A 21,246-nucleotide genomic window follows, 5' to 3' on the forward strand; every position below is an offset into this window, starting at 1 on the left:
GAACAAAGACCAATATCTTTATTGCATGCAAAAGTAAAAGTTGAAATTGTGTTTACTTTTAATCATTTCATGGAATCCAGCCAGATTTTACAAAATCTGGAGAATTTACTTCTGGAATAAACTCTTAACTCTTCAGTTTCCTATTGTGTGGTCTGTGAATAACCCAGGCCTCATGGTCTTCCTTCAGCTCACTCCATCTTTAGCCCCTTCTGCCACTCAGTGTGTCTTTGAATACGGAAGGAAAAACTCAATCTCTTTTAGAAACTTCTCTTTTCTGTTTTTCTACTTAATTTACACAATATTTTGTAAATGGTCACTTCTGTGTAAATGTTAAGTCAGCATGACTGAACCAAATCCAACCACCGGGTATCAGTTGTGAAAATCACCGTCAAGTTTGGAATTTGTGTCGTATAAGGATTTATATCATTCATTTCAGGGCTTCGTCCTACTGCCATGAATTTACAAGACTGGATTTTAGGAACTACTTTACACCTACCAACGCTCCTTGAATTACTACTGCAGAGCCCACCATGCACTGAAGCCCCTTGTCCCCCCAAGAAGCCTGTGGGATGAGCCACAATCAGACGACCTCAGCCCCAGAGGCCTCCGCTGCATGGCCAGCCTGGAGCCCTGCAGCTCCGCCAGGGCAACCGAGGTGGGAGGCCAAAATGAAGAGTCACACTGCTATTCCTCCAGGTTCAGGTAAGCCGTCTCTTTCTTGGAAATGTGAATGTTACATAGGTGTCTTCCCTTCCACTTGGCAGAACAAAACCCAAGCGTATTGGCTCTTCCCCCCAAGTGAGGCAGGCAGTAGGAAGTTTTAATGAGCATGCAAGTAAGGCACAGAGAAGAAATTATTCTCTCTGAGATATACCAAGTTCCAGAGGAAGAAGTAAGATTAGAATGATCCCATGCACAGGATCTGGAGTCACTTATCTTCCATCCTGTTTTACAATCAGAAGAGAACACTTTTTAATCACACTCTTTATTTCACAACAAACAATTGTGAAGATGTGCAGTTGCTATCTCCCATGATTAGCATCGTTACCGAAGGCTGACAGCATGCCTTTGCAAGACGTTGCCCTCAGCAGCTTTGGATGCATGATCTCATTCTACCCTTATGACAAGGATGCGAGGGACATACCACTCTCCACGTTTTTACAGATGAGGATCCCAAGGTTCAGTATTTGAATTGAACCCAGTTTGCAAAACTTAGGCTACCAACTGAGCTCTTCCCCACGTCTATACAGCTTCTTCATGCTCGTGACTTCAAAGACTGTCCATCCTGGCTCTGTGTTTTCTCTAAAATCCAGTCCCTGTATTCAGCAACTTTAGTGTAGACCCCTGGTTGTTCTCTGCGGGCACAGCCTTCACCCCAACTCGTGACGCCCACCAGGTGCCATATGCCGTTGTGTTTACAGACTAAAGGACCACCTGAATCCCCCTGTGTCAGAACGGGTGGAAAAACAAAATGATAGAAAGTTACAACAGATATGCCTTTAAAATTCTATAGTCACGCTACACACGCCATGCACACCACACACATACAATTTCTTATAGTTCTTCAGGTGTCTTGTGTTTAATTAGCTGTTGGATATGGTGAAACCGATTTAATTCAATAGCGTACGGTTGTATTTTTTGTTTATTCCAACAAAAAAATTTTGACATCATCATCCCCATGTCAAATAAATCTAATGCTCTTATATTTTAGTACAATTATTGTATGTACAATTGTCCCCCCTTAAATGTAGCATACCCCTGCACAGATTGTGACATATGTATCTAATATATATTCAATTTGTTAAAGGTTACTTGTAAAATTATCAGATCATTTGGCTTAAATTTTTTTTAAAACTATAATGAAATATACAATGGAAAATATGTTTCGAAATTAATTTTCTCAAGTAGCTAATTGTGTAGGTTTTTTCATAATTGAGTGCGTTACCTTACAGGCATCCTTTCCTCCTTCTTTATAGCCAGCACAGATCATCTGCTTGGTTATTTCATGATCTCTGTACCTTTTTTGACATTCTTCATTTGTTACCAAAGGAAGATTTGCCTTTTGCAGGGTATTTTGAATTTCACCTATGAGGTAACCAATATATAACTTCAGAAATAGGAAATACAATAAATATGGAAATAAGATTAAAGTCTTAAAGTAAATCAGAATGATGAACTTTTCAATAAGGTCAATTATTTGGATAAAAATAATAACAGTGAGAAGATAGAGATATACACACAAACACAGAGAAAGAGAGAGAGAGCCCTGTGTTGGCCCCTGGTGCGCTGTTAGGACAGCCCCAGCACCCCAGGCTAACCCGAGATTTTACTTCCATATTCTCTGCCATCCTCTCATCTCAATAGAAGTCTCTGAAAATCCCTCTTACTACCTGCAATCCAAAAGCCGGGAAGTTCTTACCTTTCAGTTTTTGTTTAATATATTTAAAATGATAATTTAAAAAAATACGAGTTTTTGAGGGAAAAACCCCCAAACCTCTGGCAACAGAGGAGTATTTTGTCCTTTGAGTGCATGCAAGTGGGTATTTTCCATAAAGAACAATTTATTTACAAATAGTTTAACTTCCACCAGTGTCCAGGTTCCCCTTGGATAGAGGTTAGGAGCTTTTTTTTATTTAGTTAAGGTTACTTTTAGTTTCTTCCTGCCTCAAGATACTAGGCCAAAATTCAAAAATTTTGAATTAGTTGAATAAAGGACTGAAACAGGAAAGATGGAGAGAGCTTGCAAGCTATCTCCTTTTGCAAAGAATTATGCAAATATGATTTCCTATAGTGTCAATAAAGAATGTAATTTTGGAAAGAATAGTCTATTTCCTGAAAATCTCAAGGGCACCTGAAATAGCTCAAGTATACATAAACAGGGGCTCTTCACAGAAAGAATTCACATGGTCTATAAACTTGGATAGGAGAAAAATGCATTTTTATTTTCACCAACCTCCAACTCAAGTCCAAGACTTCCTTTAATTGTGAATGTAGGCAAACACAGGACTTTTAGCCATACCTATGACTCTGCCATCAATATAAGTCACAGATATTTTCCAATCACCCTACAGTTGTGGCAGGTCACTGAAAATATCATTTGTGCTCATCACAAGTTCAAATTTATGGTACTTATTAGAACAACTTGCTACTTAATATATTAATAAAGAGCACATGGATTACTATATCATATCTTTTTAAAAGTGTTTTGATAACTGTACTGCAATTTCATTGGTTTCATTTATAATTCTATATGTTTCATTTAAACATTTAAAAGCATCTTTAGAGAAGTGCTTCACAGGCTTTATCAGACTGCAGGAAGGATGCATGAAAAAAAAAAGATTAAAAGCCTGCCATAAAGAGAAATGGTGTGCTGGCTTGTATTCCTGGTCATTAATACCAGGCGAGAACAATGGCATTGAGGGATGGGAACACTATTAATACTGAGGACACGAGGGGCTTGAGTGGGCTTGTTAGCCCTAGATGAGACCAATCCTTTATGTGAAGTCAAACGAATGACCTTTATTATAAAGTAAGATGCTTAAAAATTTACCTTACAAATGTTTCAAAGCCCAAGCAAAAATACATCTTCTCAAGAATCACTGAATAAAATATTTGAAAATGAATAGATTGGAAAGATCGGGAGTTTGGATATAATTTTAGACAGAGGCAAATTCAACTGATCCTCTCCACGTACTTTAACATATAAGACTTGCTTTAGGAATAATATTTAAAATGTCGTCTCTACCTTTTTCCTTTGTGTAGCCCCATCCAGTTACCCAACAGTTGGTATAAATTGTATTTGCATCATCTTTGAAAGGTAGGCAGATTGGTTTTTGGGATTCTGAAAGGTAATTTTTACATTAGAGTTTAGTTAGATAAAGGTGGGGATCTTGACTTTAAAAATCCATACTTTCCTTTTCCCATATTCTCTTTCTATAGAATAGCACCAAGAGGAATAACCCTTTTGCATTCTGCTCAACTTCTGAGGTCAATGATTCAACGAAATTCTTCACCATCAGAGTCATTTTCACTTGACATTTTTGGCGTTAAATTTTCTGGATTAAATTTTAATTTAATAGTAATAGCAGAGTATCTACACTGTTCCAGGCACTATTTTAAATGCTTTAACCTATTGACTTACTTAATTATTATAAGAAACCAATGAGCTGATTACTATACCCATTTTACAGATGAGAAAATTAAAGGTGCAAAGAGGTAAAAACTTTCTCGAGGTCACAGAATTGTTAATGGACACAGCAGGCATTCAGCAACTGTGCAGCATTGTCCTTCCAAAGGCACCACCTCCAACCACAGTTTGCTGTCTTCCCAGATCCTCCTTCTGATCAACGTCTTCTCTACTCAAGTCAGACTTGGAAATTTATATCTGGCCCCACTTGACCTCATGCATTCCTAACACAGTCTTGCATCACTTAATGACGGGGATACGTTCTGATAAATGCATCGTTAGGCAATTTCGTCTTTGTACGAGCATCATAGAGTGTATGGACGCAAACCTAGATGGTAGAACCTCCTACACATCTAGGCTGTATGGTACTAATCTTATGGGACCAGCGTGATACATGCAGTCCATCGTTGACCGAAATGTCATTATGTGGCGCATGACTGTATGCCAATGCCCAAAACAATGGTAATTCTGCTACTCTTGTCAAAAGAAGCCATGCTTTCCCGATGGCAAAGACATTTCCCATGTCTATTATTTCAATAATGTATATGCACTTGTATTCCTACCCAGAGGAACTAATTAACATTTCTTGGCCCTTAAGTAGAAGAGATTTTATGTCGAGTCACAGGTTTTATCTTCCTCGGCAATCCTCGCCTTTAGCCTAACCCCACCAACCAGAAAATAAAGACAATCTGCCCAGATTCTGCCCTCTTATTCAAGTTGATGTGAAAGCTTAAATGAATGCAATTCAGCTGTACAGCTTGTCCTTAAATATACTACGTACCAGTATAATTCAGAGGAACCTCAAGTTTTATTAAGGCAATATCATGACCATTTTCTGAGATTTTATAATTTGGGTGAATAATAATCTCTTTTATTTGTGAGAAAGGCGTTTCTTTTGTTATCTCTGACAGATGTAAAATGCCACCATAAATGCGCCAAACAGCCGACAAGCGGAGCCTAGGAGGGAAAAATAAATATCTATTTGAAACCAGAAAGACTGGCCTTTGATATTGGTCCTTTTTCCTTTCACTTTACCTTTCACAAAAGAACTGGGAAGAAAATACTACATGTGACATATTTTTGCTTACCTAATTTCTCCTGGCAATTTGTCATCACCAGCAGCAGCAGCACTGAATCTCTGAAGATTTAGTTAAAAACATTGAAAAGGTACATTTATGTAATTATTTGATGTTTACTGTAAGTAAAAATACAAGAATGTTACTGTCCCATTCTGAGAGAAACTGCGGGCAGGAAAGACTCTAGTAGTTTATCACGGGAAAATCTTGCTCATTTCACCAAACCTGAAAGCAATTACTTCCATGAAATTCAGAACTGTCGAGAAGTTAGAGTGATTTTACACAAGTCTCTCTAATGGGGCAAATTAGAGGGACTTCAGTGTTATTTAAAATACGTCTATATTTTGGGAAGTATGAAAATTTAAATTAACTCCTTAAAATATGAATATACACAAAGTAAATACAAAATTATAAGCTAAAATAAAGCCTCATTTTGTGTAAAGATCCAGAAATTCTTATCATCATTAAGTGAATGATGAGCAAGACAGACTTGCTCAGAGAAAACTCTAGTGGAAATAATGGAAATATCAGGTACAAAGTGGCTTTCTTTCAATTAGATCACAGTATTTCCAAGTATATTGTCTCTTGTAAACTCATAACACGGAGCCTTCAAGAATTAAAATTCTTGGGGCCAGCCCCGTGGCCGAGTGGTTAACTTTGCGTGCTCAGGGTTTGGTGGCCCAGGGTTTCTCCAGTTCGGATCCTGGGCACAGACCAAGCACTGCTCATCAAGCCACACTGAGGTGGCGTCCCACATAGCACAACCAGAGGCACGCACAACTAGAATATGCAACTATGTACTGGGGGGCTTTGGGGAGAAGAAGAAGGGGGAGGAGGAGGAGAAGATGGAGAAGCAGAAGAAGCAGAAGAAGCAGAAGGAGAAGAAGAAGAAAAAAAGAAGACTGGCAACAGATGTTAGCTCAGGTATGAATCTTTAAAAAAAAAAAAGAATGAAAATTCTTAACACAAATTGGTGCAGCCACTATGGAAAACAGCATGGAGGTTCTTCAAAAAATTAAAAATATAACTACCATATGATACAACAATCCCACTCTGGGTGTATATCTGAAAGAAACGAAATCACTGTCTCAAAGAGATGTCCGCACTTCCATGTTCACAGCAGCATTTTTTATAATAGCCAACACGTGGAAACTTAGGTTGTGTCAAGTGACAGATGACTGGAATAAAGAAGTTGTGGTATATGTGCGCAATGGAATATTATTAAACCATAAAAAAAGAAGGAAATCCTGCCATTTCTGACAACATGGATGGACCTCGAGGGTATTACACTAAGTAAAATAAGTCAGAAAAAAGCAAATACTGTATGATCTCATTTATGTGTGGAATCTAAAAAACCAAACTCAGAGAAACAGAACAGATTGGGGGCCATCCCCCAGGGTGGAGGTGATGGGGTGAGAAATGGATGAAGGTGGTCAAAGGGTACACACTTCTAGTTGTAAGACGAGTAAGTTCTGGGGATTTAATGTACAGCCTGGTGACTACAGTTAATACTGTGTTGTATATTTGAAAGTTGCTAAGAGAGTACATCTTAAAAGTTCTCACCACACTCACACAAAAAAATTGCAAATATGTGAGGTGATGGATATATTAACTAAGCTTACTGTGGCAATCATTTCAGAATGTAAACATATATCACATCATTACACTGTGCACTTTAAACCTACACAATGTTGTATGTCAATTACATCTCAATGATGCTGGGAAAAAAAAAAGAAGAAAATTCTTGGTTCCAAATTGGGGTGCATTTAGTAAAAAGGGGATCTACTATTTCCCTTCACAGAGTCTTTCCTTCCAGATCAACAGCCTTCTCTTTAACAACGTCATCTGCAGCACAGCCTCTAACTGGAGCCCAGGCTGCCATGTGGCAACCAGGGAGGAGCCCTGCCCTGTCCAACTGTGCCACTGACTCTGTTATATTTCGAAAGCAGCATCCTCAGTCCTGGAACACAGTAGCCCAGGCTCTGCCCTTTCAGACAGGGGAGGAGGGGAATTTTAGGGAAAAAAGAATATTTTTTGGAAGTGATCAAGAGTCTTTTATGTTAGGGCTCTTAGTATCTCTTTTCCCTATTGACATGCTTTCTGCATTTTTACATTTCTTATTTAATCATAGCTTATATTTTTTGAGTAATTTTTTTTTCCCAAGGAAGATTAGCCCTGAGCTAACATCTGCTGCCAATCCTCCTCTTTTTTCTGAGGAAGCCTGGCCCTGAGCTAACATCTGTGCCCATCTTCCTCTGCCTTATATGTAGGACGCCTACCACAGCATGGCGTGCCAAGCAGTGCCATGTCCGCACCTGGGATCTGAACCAGTGAACCCCAGGCTGCAGAAAGGGAATGTGCGTGCTTAACCTCTGCGCCACTGGGTTGGCCCTTTTTTGAGTAATTTTTATGTTCCAGATATAGTGCTAAGCATTTTAAGCATGTCACTTAATCCTTCCAATAACCTTACAAATTAGATACTATGATTATTCACATTTTCCAGATAGGGAAATAAGGCTAGAAGAGATTTACAAATCGCCCAAGGCCATTCATTCCTTTAATAAGTGGGAGAGCTGTGCCTCAAACCCCTTTCTGCCTAACTACAAATTCTAAGTGTTCTAAAACCCTGCCATATGTACTATTTGCCTGATAAAGTAGAAATATTATATCAGATTATATTTATTGAAATATACATGGTAATTAACTATCACATTTCTGTTTTACTATTAATATTACCAGTGCATGTGTGAATCAAAAAGCTGCAGGTAAAATTTCTATGGGCCTGAAAGAGAAGTCTTTAAAGAATACTTTTGAGGAGTGCTGGATGGAGGTGGCAACAATTGGGAACAATTTTTTAGTTATTCTTTAAAGCAAGAGTGATATCCCCAGAGAGCATCAGTCCTGTCAACACAGCACACTCTGTTCTGACGGATCAGATCATTCAGTGCTCAGACCCTAGTTCAACATTCAGAATACCATCCCTGCTTTAAAATATCTTTTATTAAAAAAAATAACTTTCTATCAATAAACTGACTTGATGATTAAGAAATTGACTATAGATTCTTCAAAACAACAAGGTAAGATAAGACTCTGGCTAAGACATGTCCAAAACTTACCCATCAAAGCAATGGGCAGCAGTTAGGACCCACTGGTGTCCAATGATTGACCCTCCACACAGGTGGTTCTGAGTTGTCAGCATCGTTTGCAGGCTCACCTGCCAGGGCCATTCCCCCCAAGTAGAGTTGGTTCCTCCAACCACACGTAGGTTTGTTTTTGTTCCGCAGGCTAGAAAGAGAGTGTTGAAGGGAACGGTTGGAATTAGAGGTGAATCAGAGGCCTCTACAGCCGAGAAAAGCAAAATCCGTAATTCCACTATCTGAGACTAAGCAAGCTATCAGAACAACACAGACATCTTTTTACAGTTTTATAGAAAAGCAAAGCGTACTCACCAGAGTTGTCCTCATTTTTACACAACCTCAAGGAGTAACCAGAGCTCGCTTGTCTCCCGTGTGTAATTCTAGTTGGGGAGCCATCCAAGGACAGTCGTGAGGAACACTTACACCTAGACAAAATGACCAGTGTAAAGATGAAAGCTTCACAGAGGAGCAAAGTTCATGAAATTGTCTTGCTAACTGTCTTGGAAAAATAAATTTGCACTAACTTCTCTCCTCTACAGTCTTCTGGGAGTAAAGAATACGTAAAAAACTGACAGCGAACCATCTTTGTACAAGTCTCCTGGCAGGCATTCGCTCCTTTAACGAAGGTCACGTTCAATTCTTCCCCTTGGAAATCAACTCCTGAGTAAATTTTGGAATGGCAAGGCTCTGTGCCAATTATAAACATAAAAAAATATAAAATGAAAACAGCAATACACCACGTTTACATCAGCTTCTGGTACATTGAGGATTATTTCATCACTATGGCTCGTTAGAAGACCATAAAATTTATATTTTAGGTAATATTACTATCAAATCACATTACCAGGCAAAGTTCGTTTGCAGGTTAAAAGACTGTATCCAGATATGGTGTTTTCCCGAGGGGTAGGGGAACTCGGTGTCCCACTTTGGGAAGTCTTAAGGAAACAAACATTTCTATTAAAAAAAGGGGAGAGAGAGAAAGAAAACTGCATTAAAGGCAAATACGAAAATACCACACAAAAAAAGCATCCTGAAAATTTTATTCTCCTGAGAAGTACATCAGAGTAAGAAGTAAATCCCAGACTACAGGACTCTCATAAATTACAGAGATTAAATGTAAATCAAGCCACATCTCCCACTGAAGAAAATTGATAGGCACAGATAACCTGAAAAGAGGAGAATGGTCAAGTTCCCCGTTGTAATTGAAAAAAAAAAAAAAAGAGTAAAGAACAAATTCTGGGGATTTATGCAGCTGATGCTATTTTGTAACCATATACCCTTCTCTTAGCTCCAGCTTGTTTATAAAGCAAAGGGTGAGTTATCTGAGGGTGAGGAGGTCCAATCAGAGTCTTGATCAGGAAAAACAGAGCTCCAGTTTCTGAGACAGAGGAATTAGAACCAACGAGCTTAAAGGATGTGCTGCCAGCGAGCGGTTCATACTTCAAGCTAACACAAAACACTAAGATCAGTAAGAAAGGCATCAGACCCTTCCTTTTCTATAGCTGTTGTTTCATGAGTTTGGTGGTAGGTTTAAGTAAGAGAAGGTAGGTAGAAAAATCTGCTAATCTCTTAACTAATCTGTACCTGGCAGAAAAGTACCCACTTAATCTGTGGGTTCAAGTGTTTTGACAGGAATGCACTAAACTTTTAAAAAACTCAAACGAGGAAGATCCAAGATGGCGCTGTGAGTAGTCCTCTTTGTCTCTCCCCCTTCAAGTCTACAATTATTTGGACACTTATCGCTTGACAAAGGATATCCAGACAGCATCTCAGGACGTCTGAGATACCCACGCGACTATACATTGGAAGGTGGATGGACTTTCCTCCGGGAGGATGTGGAAATAGGTGAAAACTCTCTGACCCCGACCGAGCAGCCTAGTACCCGCAAGCGGCTTTCTTCCAACGGACGCCCCCAGAGGATCTACACACATCTAGGGCAGGAGCGAGCACACAACAGAGGAGCGACGGTGGAAACAGGTGACCAGAACCCTACCTAAACCCCCCGCAATTACTCCTAAATGCAGAGGGAAACTTTGGAGTTGCACACCTGAACCCGCGGGGAGAGTCTCTCCCCGCCATTGGCGGGGAGACCCCGCCTGGTGTTCGCGGCGCCCGGAGGGTCCCAGAGAGAGTTGCTGAGGGTACGGAGGTCTCCAGCTGCTGTTGCCCGCCCCGTGGGAGTAGGGATTGCCGGAGATCTCGGAGAGGACCGGGGCTGGGGGAAGTTTCAAAGGCCGGCTCTGCGACCCGGAGGGGAAGCTCCGGAGTTCCGCCCGGGCAGCAGACAAAACTCTCTGTCTGCCATTAGCAGAGGGGCCACACCCAGCATTCACGGCTCCGGGAGAGGCCCAGAGAGAATCCCAGAGGGCGGGGCGACCCCCAGCTGCCATTGCCCGCCACTTGGGACTAGGGATAGCCGGAGATCTCGGAGAGGACTGGGGCTGGGGGGAGTTCCAGAGACCCAGCTCCGTAGTCTAGGGGGAAACCCTACAGGCTCACAGCAGCCTTAGGGAAAGCCTCTGCACAGCACCAGTAGAAGGCACCCAGCCAGCAGCCACAAGGCTGGAAGACCCCAGGGCAAAAGCAGCATAGCTAGGTGAACTAACCACAGACTGTAGAAGATGCCAATAGCTCTCCTGCGACCCATAGAGGACAAGTGAGATTTTGTGGGTGCCGACAGCAACGGAGCGACAAATATAAGTGATCCCACCCCTGGCCGCTGGAAAAGCCCATAACACCATTGCAGACCCCAAGGAGGGAGCACATCTAGGTGGGCTGCAACAGTAGGCACCAGCAGCCTGAAGCCCCCCTGTGACAGCCCCCATGGCAGAGGAGGGAATCCAAAGGACCACTGTGGCTACCAGGAAGGGCCCAGGCCCAGTTAGCAACTGCGGACAGGGTTCCTGGTTGGTGCAGTATAAACAGCTGCTCCCCCACCACAGCAGCTGAAACAAGTGAAAGGAGCAACTAAACTCTATCTCCATGCGGAGGCACAAATCAACAACATCAAGCAATATGAAAAAATACGTTAAATCTCCAGAACAGAAAGAAAGTAACAAATACACGGAAAACAATCCCAAAGAAAATGAGATATATAACCTAAATGATGATGACTTCAAAACAGCCATCATTAAAATACTCAATGAGTTAAGAGAGAATTCTGACCGACAACTCAACGAGTTCAGGAGCTATGTCACAAAAGAGTTTGATATGATAAAGAAGAACCAAACAGAAATATTGGAAATGAAGAACACAATAGAGGAGATTAAGAAAAATCTAGATGCTCTGAACAGTAGGGCCGATAATATGGAGGAAAGAATTAGCAATTTGGAAGATGGCAATATAGAATTGCTGCAGGCAGAGGAGGAGAGAGAAGCAAGACTAAAAAGAAATGAAGAAACTCTCCGAGAATTATCAGACACAATTAGGAGATGCAACGTAAAGATTATAGGTATACCAGAGGGAGAAGAGAAGGAGAAAGGGGCAGAAAGCCTATTCAAAGAAATAATGGCTAAGAACTTCCCAAATCTGGTGAGAGAGATGGATCTTCAGGTGACAGAAGCCAATAGATCTCCAAACTTCATCAATGCAAGAAGACCAACTCCACAGCATATAGTAGTGAAGCTAGCAAAAGTCAACGACAAGGAGAAAATACTAAGGACAGCCAGGCAAAAGAAACTAACCTACAAAGGAACCCCCATCAGGCTATCAGCAGATTTCTCAGCAGAAACTTTACAGGCTAGAAGAGAGTGGAATGATATATTCAAAAATCTGAAGGACAAAAATCTACAGCTGAGAATTCTCTACCCAGCGAAAATATCCTTCAAATACGATGGAGAAATAAAAACTTTCCCAGATAAACAAAAATTAAGGGAGTTCATTGCCACCAAACCTCCTCTTCAGGAAATCCTCAGGAAAACCCTCATTCCTGAAAAATCCAAAAAAGGAAAGGGGCTACAAAACCAAGAGCAGAGGAGATAAGTAGAAGGACAACAACAGAGAGTAGCAGCTCTACATCAGAACAGATTAAACCATGGGACGAGAAACAAAGGAAATTGAAGAAAACCGGAAAACAAGACACAAAATGGTAGTGGTAGGCCCCCACATCTCAATAATCACTCTAAATGTAAATGGATTGAACTCTCCAATCAAAAGACACAGAGTGGCAGGATGGATCAAAGAACAAGATCCAACAATATGCTGCCTCCAGGAAACACACCTCAGCCCCAAAGACAAACACAGACTCAGAGTGAAGGGATGGAGAACAATACTCCAAGCTAATAATGAACAAAAGAAAGCAGGGTTCACTATACTAATATCAGACAAGGTAGATTTCAAAGCAAAACAGATAAAGAAAGATAAAGAGGGACAGTATATAATGATAAAAGGGACTCTCCACCAAGAAGACATAACACTTATAAATATATACGCACCCAACACAGGAGCACCAAAATTTGTAAAGCAACTCTTAATAGAACTAAAAGAAGACATCAACAACAATACAATAATAGTAGGGGACGTCAACACACCATTAACACCAATGGACAGAACATCCAGACAGAAAATCAACAAGGAAATAATAGAATTAAATGAAAAATTAGACCAGATGGACTTAATAGATATATATAGAACACTTCATCCAAAAACAGCAGGTTACACATTCTTCTCAAGTGCACATGGAACATTCTCAAGGATTGACCATATTTTGGGAACCAAAGCAAACATCAATAAATACAAGAGAGTTGAAATAATATCAAGCATCTTTTCTGATCATAATGCTATGAAGCTAGAAATCAACTACAAGAAAAAAGCAGAGAAAGGTGCAAAAATGTGGAGACTAAACAACACGCTTCTCAACAAACAATGGATCATTGAAGAAATTAAAGAAGAAATCAAATGAGGGAAATTCATCGCAATACAGGCTCACCTCACTAAACAAGAAAAAGCTCACATAAGCAACCTCAAACGACACCAATCAGAACTAGAAAAAGAAGAACAAACAAAGCCCAGAGTCAGTAGAAGGAGGGAAATAATAAAAATAAGAGCAGAAATAAACGATATTGAAACAAAAAAGACAATAGAAAGGATCAATGAAACAAAGAGTTGGTTCTTTGAAAGAATTAACAAAATTGACAAACCCCTGGCCAGACTCACCAAGAAAAGAAGAGAGAAATCGCAAATTAATAAAATTAGGGATGACAGAGGAGAAATCACAACAGATACCAATGAAATACAAGAGATCATAAGAGAATACTATGAAAAACTATATGGCAACAAATTGAACAACCTGGAAGAAATGGACAAATTCCTAGACTTCTACAATCTCCCCAAACTGAATCAGGAAGAAATGGAGAATCTGAATAGGCCAATCACAAGTAAGGAAATAGAAACGGTAATCAAAAACCTCCCCAAAAATAAGAGTCCAGGACCAGACGGCTTCTCTGGAGAATTCTACCAAACATTCAAAGAAGACTTAATACCTATTCTCCTCAAACTGTTCCAGAAAATTGAGAAAGATGGAGAACTCCCTAACACATTCTATGAAGCCAACATCACTCTGATCCCCAAACCTGACAAGGACGACACAAAGAAGGAGAACTACAGGCCGATATCACTGATGAACATAGATGCAAAAATCCTCAACAAAATTTTGGCAAACCGAATACAGCAATACATCAAAAAGATTATACACCATGATCAAGTGGGATTTATACCAGGGACACAGGGATGGTTCAACATCCGCAAGTCAATCAACGTGATACACTACATCAACAAAATGAAAAACAAAAACCACATGATCATCTCAATAGATGCAGAGAAAGCATTCGACAAGATCCAACACCCATTTATGATAAAAACCCTCAGTAAAATGGGTATAGAAGGAAAGTACCTCAACATAATAAAGGCCATATATGATAGACCCACAGCCAACATCATACTCAATGGACAAAAACTGAAAGCCATCCCTCTGAGGACAGGAACAAGACAAGGGTGCCCACTTTCACCAATCCTATTCAACATAGTACTGGAGGTGCTGGCCAGAGCAATTCGGCAGGAAAAAGAAATAAAAGGAATCCAAATAGGTAATGAAGAAGTAAAACTCTCGCTGTTTGCAGACGACATGATCTTATATATAGAAAACCCCAAAGAATCCACAGAAAAACTATTAGAAATAATCAACAACGACAGCAAAGTAGCAGGGTATAAAATTAACGTGCATAAATCAGTAGCATTTCTATACACTAACAATGAACTAACAGAAAAAGAACTCAAGAACTCAATCCCATTCACAATCACAACGAAAAGAATAAAATACCTTGGGATAAACTTAACCAAGGAAGTGAAGGATCTATACAATGAAAACTACAAGACTTTCTTGAAAGAAATTGATGATGACATAAAGAGATGGAAAGACATTCCATGCACATGGATTGGAAGAATAAACATAGTTAAAATGTCCATACTACCTAAAGCAATATGCAGATTCAATGCTATCCCAATCAGAATCCCAAGAACATTCTTCACAGAAATTGAACAAACAATCCTAAAAATCCTATGGGGCAACAAAAGACCGTGAATTGCTAAAGCAATCCTGAGCAAAAACAAAGCCGGTGGAATCACAATCCCCGATTTCAAAACATACTACAAAGCTACAGTGATCAAAACAGCATGGTACTGGTACAAAAACAGGTCCATAGATCAATGGAACAGAATTGAAAGCCCAGAGATAAAACCACACATCTGTGGACAGCTAATCTTCGACAAAGGAGCAGAGGGCCTACAATGGAGAAAAGAAAGTCTCTTCAACAAATGGTGCTGGGAAAACTGGACAGCCACATGCAAAAGATTGAAAATTGACCATTCTTTTTCACCACACACCAAAATAAACTCAAAATGGATCAAAGACCTAAAGATTAGGCCTGAGACAATAAGTCTTTTGGAAGAGAATATAGGCAGTGCACTCTTTGACATCAGTTTCAAAAGAATCTTTTCGGACACTGTAACTCCTCAGTTGAGGGAAACAATAGAAAGAATAAACAAATGGGACTTCATCAGACTAAAGAGCTTCTTCAAAGCAAGGGAAAACAGGATTGAAACAAAAAAACAGCTCACTAATTGGGAAAAAATATTTACAAGCCACTTATCCAACAAAGGGTTAATCTCCATAATATGCAAAGAACTCACACTGGTTAGCAACAAAAAAACAAACAACCCGATCAAAAAATGGGCAGAGGACATGAACAGACATTTCTCAAAAGAAGATATGAATATGGCCAATAGACACATGAAAAGATGTTCATCATCGCTAATCATCAGGGAAATGCAAATCAAAACTACACTAAGATATCACCTTATACCAGTTAGATTGGCAAAAACATCCAAAACCAAGAGTGACAAATGTTGGAGAGGATGTGGAGAAAGAGGAACCCTCATACACTGTTGGTGGGAATGCAAACTGGTACAGCCACTATGGCAAACAGTATGGAGATTTCTCAAAAAGCTAACAATAGAAATACCCTATGACCCAGCCATCCCATTACTGGGTATCTATCCTAAGAACCTGAAATCAGAAATCTCAAGAGTCCGTTGCACCACTATGTTCATCGCAGCACTATTTACAATAGCCAAGACGTGGAACCAGCCTACATGTCCAGAAACTGATGATTGGATAAAGAAGATGTGGTATATATACACAATGGAATACTACTCAGCCATAAAAAAAGACAAAATTGGCCCATTCACAACAACGTGGATGGACCTCGAGGGTATTATGTTAAGCGAAATAAGCCAGTCAGAGAAAGACGAACTCTATATGACTCCACTCATAGGTGGAAGTTAGTATATTGATAAGGAGATCTGATCGGTGGTTACCAGGGAAAAGGGGGGGTTGGGGGAGGGCACAGAGGGGGAAGTGGTGTACCCACAACATGACTAACAAAAATGTACAACTGAAATCTCACAAGGTTGTAATCTATCATAACATTAATTAAAAAAAAAAAAAAAAACCTCAAACGATAAAATTAAAGTCTGGACGATAAAATTTAAGTCTTGACAGGACAGCAGCACACGTTACACATTTGTACTGACCTTTGTGATTCTATATTCCATGCATTTGTGTAGAACGTGAAGAAGAGGCAGTTGGGATTATAGGTGCAAATGGTTTGACACACAAAAGCATCCGGAGTGGTAACTCTGGCCACATCCACGTCTGAGAACGCGAGATGTTGGAACATGTCCATGTGGCAACCTGTGAACTCACAGAGCGAAGTTGTTCCTCAGTAAATGACATGATGTGAAATGTGCCTGTAATTTGTCATCATAACTAATAATAATAAGAAGAAATTATGACTATTTTTCATAACACTCAACATCCTAGGTGAAAAAACTGTCTGTTAAAATATCCCCAAACTTGTTGTTTGCCATTTAGAAGAGGGAAAAATTGATCTAACTTTGATAAAAGACAGGTTTATATGTCAGAGAAATAAAATAGGTCAATCTATGCCCCTACCTCCCCTTGCCAATGAGTGCAAAATGTTTAGGTTCTCCAGCATGTGTTCATATTCTGTTTACATTACCTTGACCCTGAATGCCAGGTCTGAGGAACACGAAGTTTTGTGTTAATGTTTTTCTGAATATTATGAAAAAGATTTTAATGAAAAGAATTTTAAAAAGTATCAAGTAGCTGACAAAAATGCCATGTGCCCACTGAAATTAGAATAGGAGAAAATCCACGTTCATCCTCCTTATATAATCATGTTTCATAATTCCATTTTTATTTGTGTTTATATTGTTTCCTGAGGTTACTCAATTTGATAACACATGAATTCTATTAAAATTATGGAAGCTTAAGGAATAGCGATAGCAATTATGGGAAGGACAAAAAGAATCCTAATTTAAATGAACGTCGCTGGATCAAGAGAGAGGACCCACTATAACATAATATTTCATATGGGCAGTCTAGGAAATTAGGACACAAGTAATTAAACCTTTTTTAAAAAACATAGACTCTTGAAACTGGAAGAGAACTTAGGGGTCATCCATGCCAACCTACAACTACATCCTCTCAAGGACATCCCTGACAAGTTGCTCAACTTCTACTTAGACATTTACAGTGATAAAGAGCTTGCTACCTCATGACAGGGCCTAATTCTTTTCTGGACCATTCTAGGCATTAGGAATTTTTTTCTTATTTTCTTCATAGTAGCCTCTACCTGGATCTGCCTTATGTAACCACACAGATTAGTCAAATCCCTTTCCCAACGACAGACCTTAAAAAACCAAAAAGGAAGAGAGTCCTCCTGACTCTTTTTCAGGTTAAACGTCTTTAACTTGCCCCTTTAACCATTTTTTATTTTACGTTAAGTCTACGTATCTTTCCATCCTGGTTACCATCTTTTGCAATAAATGTTCCAACTCTCCATTGCTCCATTCAAAATGTGGAACGCAACGTTTCAGCCACAGTGTGACCTGTCCAGATGACAAAAGGACAGGAGCCACCTTGTTCTGAGACCATTTTCTTTTTTAAAGCTAGTTTGTTTGTTTTGTTTTGTTTATCAAAAGCACCACAGGATGTTTGTAGGAATGGCAGAAGCCCCGAAAATCCTTTCCTCAGTAAAAGAAATGAGAGCACTGGCAAAATTGCCAAATTCAACGTTTTCAGAACTCTAGAAATTAACCAGAGGTTAATTACAGTCCAGGAAATGTTAATTCAAGAAAAACAACTGAATCTCAGTAAGAATAGTGAGTTTCGTGGCATTTTACCTTGCCCTATTCCCATCCCCCTCTCCCAGCTCCAGGAAAGCTTCGAAAACAGCCCCGCAATCATGGTGACAACCAGCAGTCTTTGAGGAGCAGCCTCTAGAGGGGGCAGAATGGGGTTGAGCTACGCCAAAGCCCCATTCCCAGTTAGTGGTCATTATTTGATCTGTCTGGAAGTTCTCAGGAAAATCCCACTCACAAGGACTGAGTTTACCTGACATGACTCAGAACTTTCTCAATGTTAACGGCCTTTTCCTTGGAAGTGTTTGTCAAAAAAAAAAAAAACATTGTGGCAATTGTGTAACATGGCAGCTGCCTAAGGCAGCAATAACAGTGGGGAAAGAGCAAACCAATAAAAATCTTACATGGAAAGCCAAGAGAAAGAGATTTCCATGGTGGGGGCGGGGGGAACGTGTGAATCTCTGAATTCCTGGGAATCTAGAAGGTCATGTGCATGTATGGGTTGTGTATGTGACCAGGGCTGTGTACATGCCCATGAAAGATCTGAGAAAACCTTAAGCTCTCACTGCTGGCTGACACCAAGCTCTGTGAGTTCTGTGTTAGCAGAAAGTAAAGGTCAAGGCGAAGTTGTAAGATGCCTACCGAAACACTGAAAGCATGCCCTAACACTCACAAAAACCCCTTGTCAAAGGCTGGGAGAGTTATTGGTTCCAGGCGTTGAAGGAAATTTCTGTCCAGTCATTGGCTAACTACTAAGAAAACCACACAGAGACATCAGTGGCCACATACAACATAGCCTAAATGCTTTACAGAACGAGCTCAGGAAAGCCACCAAACAAACAGCAACAGTGACAAAAAGCAGTAACAAGAGCAAAGTCTGGGGAAGGAGGGCATCTGATTTCCAGAATTGCCACGTGCTATTATTTCAGAGGTCTAATTTTTTTTACTTAAAATTGTAAGCCATGCAAAGAAACAACAAAGGATGACTCATACACAGAAAAAAGGCAGTCAGTATAAACCACTGCTGAGGAAGCACTAACGTTGGATTTACTAGCCAAAAAAGACTTGAAGTCAGCTATTCTAAATATGTGCAAAGAACTAAAGGAAACCATGTCTACAGAACTGAAGAGAAGTGCGGAAATGACGTCTCGCCAAATGGAGAACGTGAAGAAAGAGAGAGGAAATATGTTTAAAAATCAAGCATGAATATGAAAAATTAAATAATCAGTAAATTTGAACCAATAAATCTGGTACACACCATGGGGAGTGTGCTGGGAGAGAGAGGGAACAAACAGGAAAAGAGATGCATTGTTGCCGACTCTCCAGTCATCCACAGAGGGGTCCTAGCCCAGCTTCTAGAAGCCACCTGCAAGGACCTTTTCTCCATCTCCAAAGCCAGCAGTGTAACATCTTCAAATCTCACTCGCTCTCTGACTAACGCTTCTGTCTTCCTTTTTCTTTTAAGGACGCTTGTGGCTACACTGAGACCATTCACATAATCCAGAATAATCTCCCATCTCGAAATCCTTAACAATCACATCTACAAAGCCCCTTTTGCTGTGTAAGGTAAGGTGTTCACAGGTTCCAGAAATTATGATGTGGAGATCATTGGAGATTCTTATTCTGCCTACTACCCTCACATAGTGAAATAGGAGGCATGTAATTACCAATTTGTGAGAGTGCACAGGGCTTCAGTGAGAATCCAGATGCCACATTAGCCAGCACCTTTATACTGGTGGGTGTTCCTCCTGGACTGTGTTTTAATAGACAGTTGTTCCTGAATGTGAAGAAAAGAGGTTACTTTGCTTCCTAAACTGCAAGGTGCATGCAGCTGTCCCTTTCCCGTTGAAATGATCCATGGTCAGTGGAAAATAAACAAAGCAATCAGAACAATGACTTTCACAATGAGTGGGTTAGGAGTTTGTATTACTAACCAAATAGACATCTTTCCCCTCTGCAGAGGGATGGTTAGGGCAAGAATGAGGTGGGAGACATTATTCTACTAAGCCCTCAATTCACAAGCATAGCCTGCCTGTGGTCCAAATGGAAATTATTCTCTTCAAGAAAAATGACACCAAAATTGAGTAAGTAAGGAGAGGTGTTAGGTTTAAATGCCCTGATTGGTTTTCAGTACGACAAAAAGGAAAAGAGATCATAAAGAACACAATTAAATCCTAAAAGTACCATCAGAATGAACACATAAATTTTACTCACCGGTGCTCCACACTGGCGAATGTTTGCGTGGCATATGTGAAAAATTGGCAGTGAATGCTATCAGTGCACCTTTTTTGGCATTCTTCAACACTATTAACCTTAGATACATTAAAATTGACTCCTCTCATATCAATTCCTTTATAAATGTCTTGGTGGCAAGCTGTACAAATAAAACAGTAGGACAAATTCAGTCAGTTTCCCTTCCAGAAGTACATCATCAATTTGAGCAGGACAGTTTTGAAGGACAATATTTTGATTGGGGCAACTTCCCTGTTTATTAGGGGATATAGAAGTTTTATTACATTACTAAATTATCAAACTCTGCTTGAAATAAATACATTCCAATATGTTTCAGGGCACTAGCATGGAAAAGGGATTATTTTGTTTCCAAAACTGCAAGGCGCCTGGGGCCCGCCCAGTGTCATAGTGGTTAGGTTTGCACACAGTTTTGCCAGCCAAGGTTCATGGGTTTGGATCCCTGGTATGGACCTACGCACTGCTCATCAAGCCATGCTGCGGCGGCATCCCACATACAAGAAATGGAAGATTGGCACAGATGTTAGCTCAGTGACAATCTTCTTCAAGCAAAAAAGAGGAAGATTGGCAACAGATGTAGCTCAGGGACAGTATTCCTCACCAAAAGAAAAAAGAAAAAAAACCCTGCAAGGTGTGTGCAGCAGTACAGGTAATATTTCACACTGAAATTATCAATGAGCCATGGAAGATAAGGCATTAATGAGGACCCTGATGGTGAGCGCCAGGGATTTGCATTATTAAACAAGCTGACGCCCTTTCGACCTCTTGCCTTGACTGAAGGAGCTTCTCATCTCCTTGCTTATTTCTCAGCTGTCAACTACACCTGTCTGATTGCGAATTGCATCTGTAAGACCAGTCATTGACAACTGTGTGTCAA

General features: G+C 40.1%; 1 protein-coding gene across 12 annotated transcripts in view; it reads right to left on the reverse strand.

Moving 5' to 3' along the window:
- KLKB1 (kallikrein B1) overlaps positions 1-21,246 on the reverse strand; it is a 30,123-nt gene continuing 8,877 nt past the window's right edge. For all 12 annotated transcript variants that reach the window (XM_070598978.1, XM_070598969.1, XM_070598977.1 and 9 more), the window contains 11 exons: positions 20,334-20,493; positions 19,787-19,896; positions 16,488-16,647; positions 9,244-9,353; positions 8,924-9,086; positions 8,712-8,824; positions 8,379-8,547; positions 4,968-5,143; positions 3,746-3,841; positions 1,946-2,085; positions 1-1,444 (listed from right to left, as the gene is read on the reverse strand). In XM_070598978.1, coding sequence (XP_070455079.1) covers positions 1,256-1,444; positions 1,946-2,085; positions 3,746-3,841; positions 4,968-5,143; positions 8,379-8,547; positions 8,712-8,824; positions 8,924-9,086; positions 9,244-9,353; positions 16,488-16,647; positions 19,787-19,896; positions 20,334-20,461 — 1,554 coding nt within the window. In that variant the 5' untranslated portion in view covers positions 20,462-20,493 and the 3' untranslated portion in view covers positions 1-1,255. The remainder of the gene's footprint in view (positions 1,445-1,945; positions 2,086-3,745; positions 3,842-4,967; positions 5,144-8,378; positions 8,548-8,711; positions 8,825-8,923; positions 9,087-9,243; positions 9,354-16,487; positions 16,648-19,786; positions 19,897-20,333; positions 20,494-21,246) is intronic.

This window comes from Equus przewalskii, chromosome 28 (genome assembly GCF_037783145.1).
Source record: "Equus przewalskii isolate Varuska chromosome 28, EquPr2, whole genome shotgun sequence".
NCBI classification, from domain to species: Eukaryota; Metazoa; Chordata; class Mammalia; order Perissodactyla; family Equidae; genus Equus; species Equus przewalskii.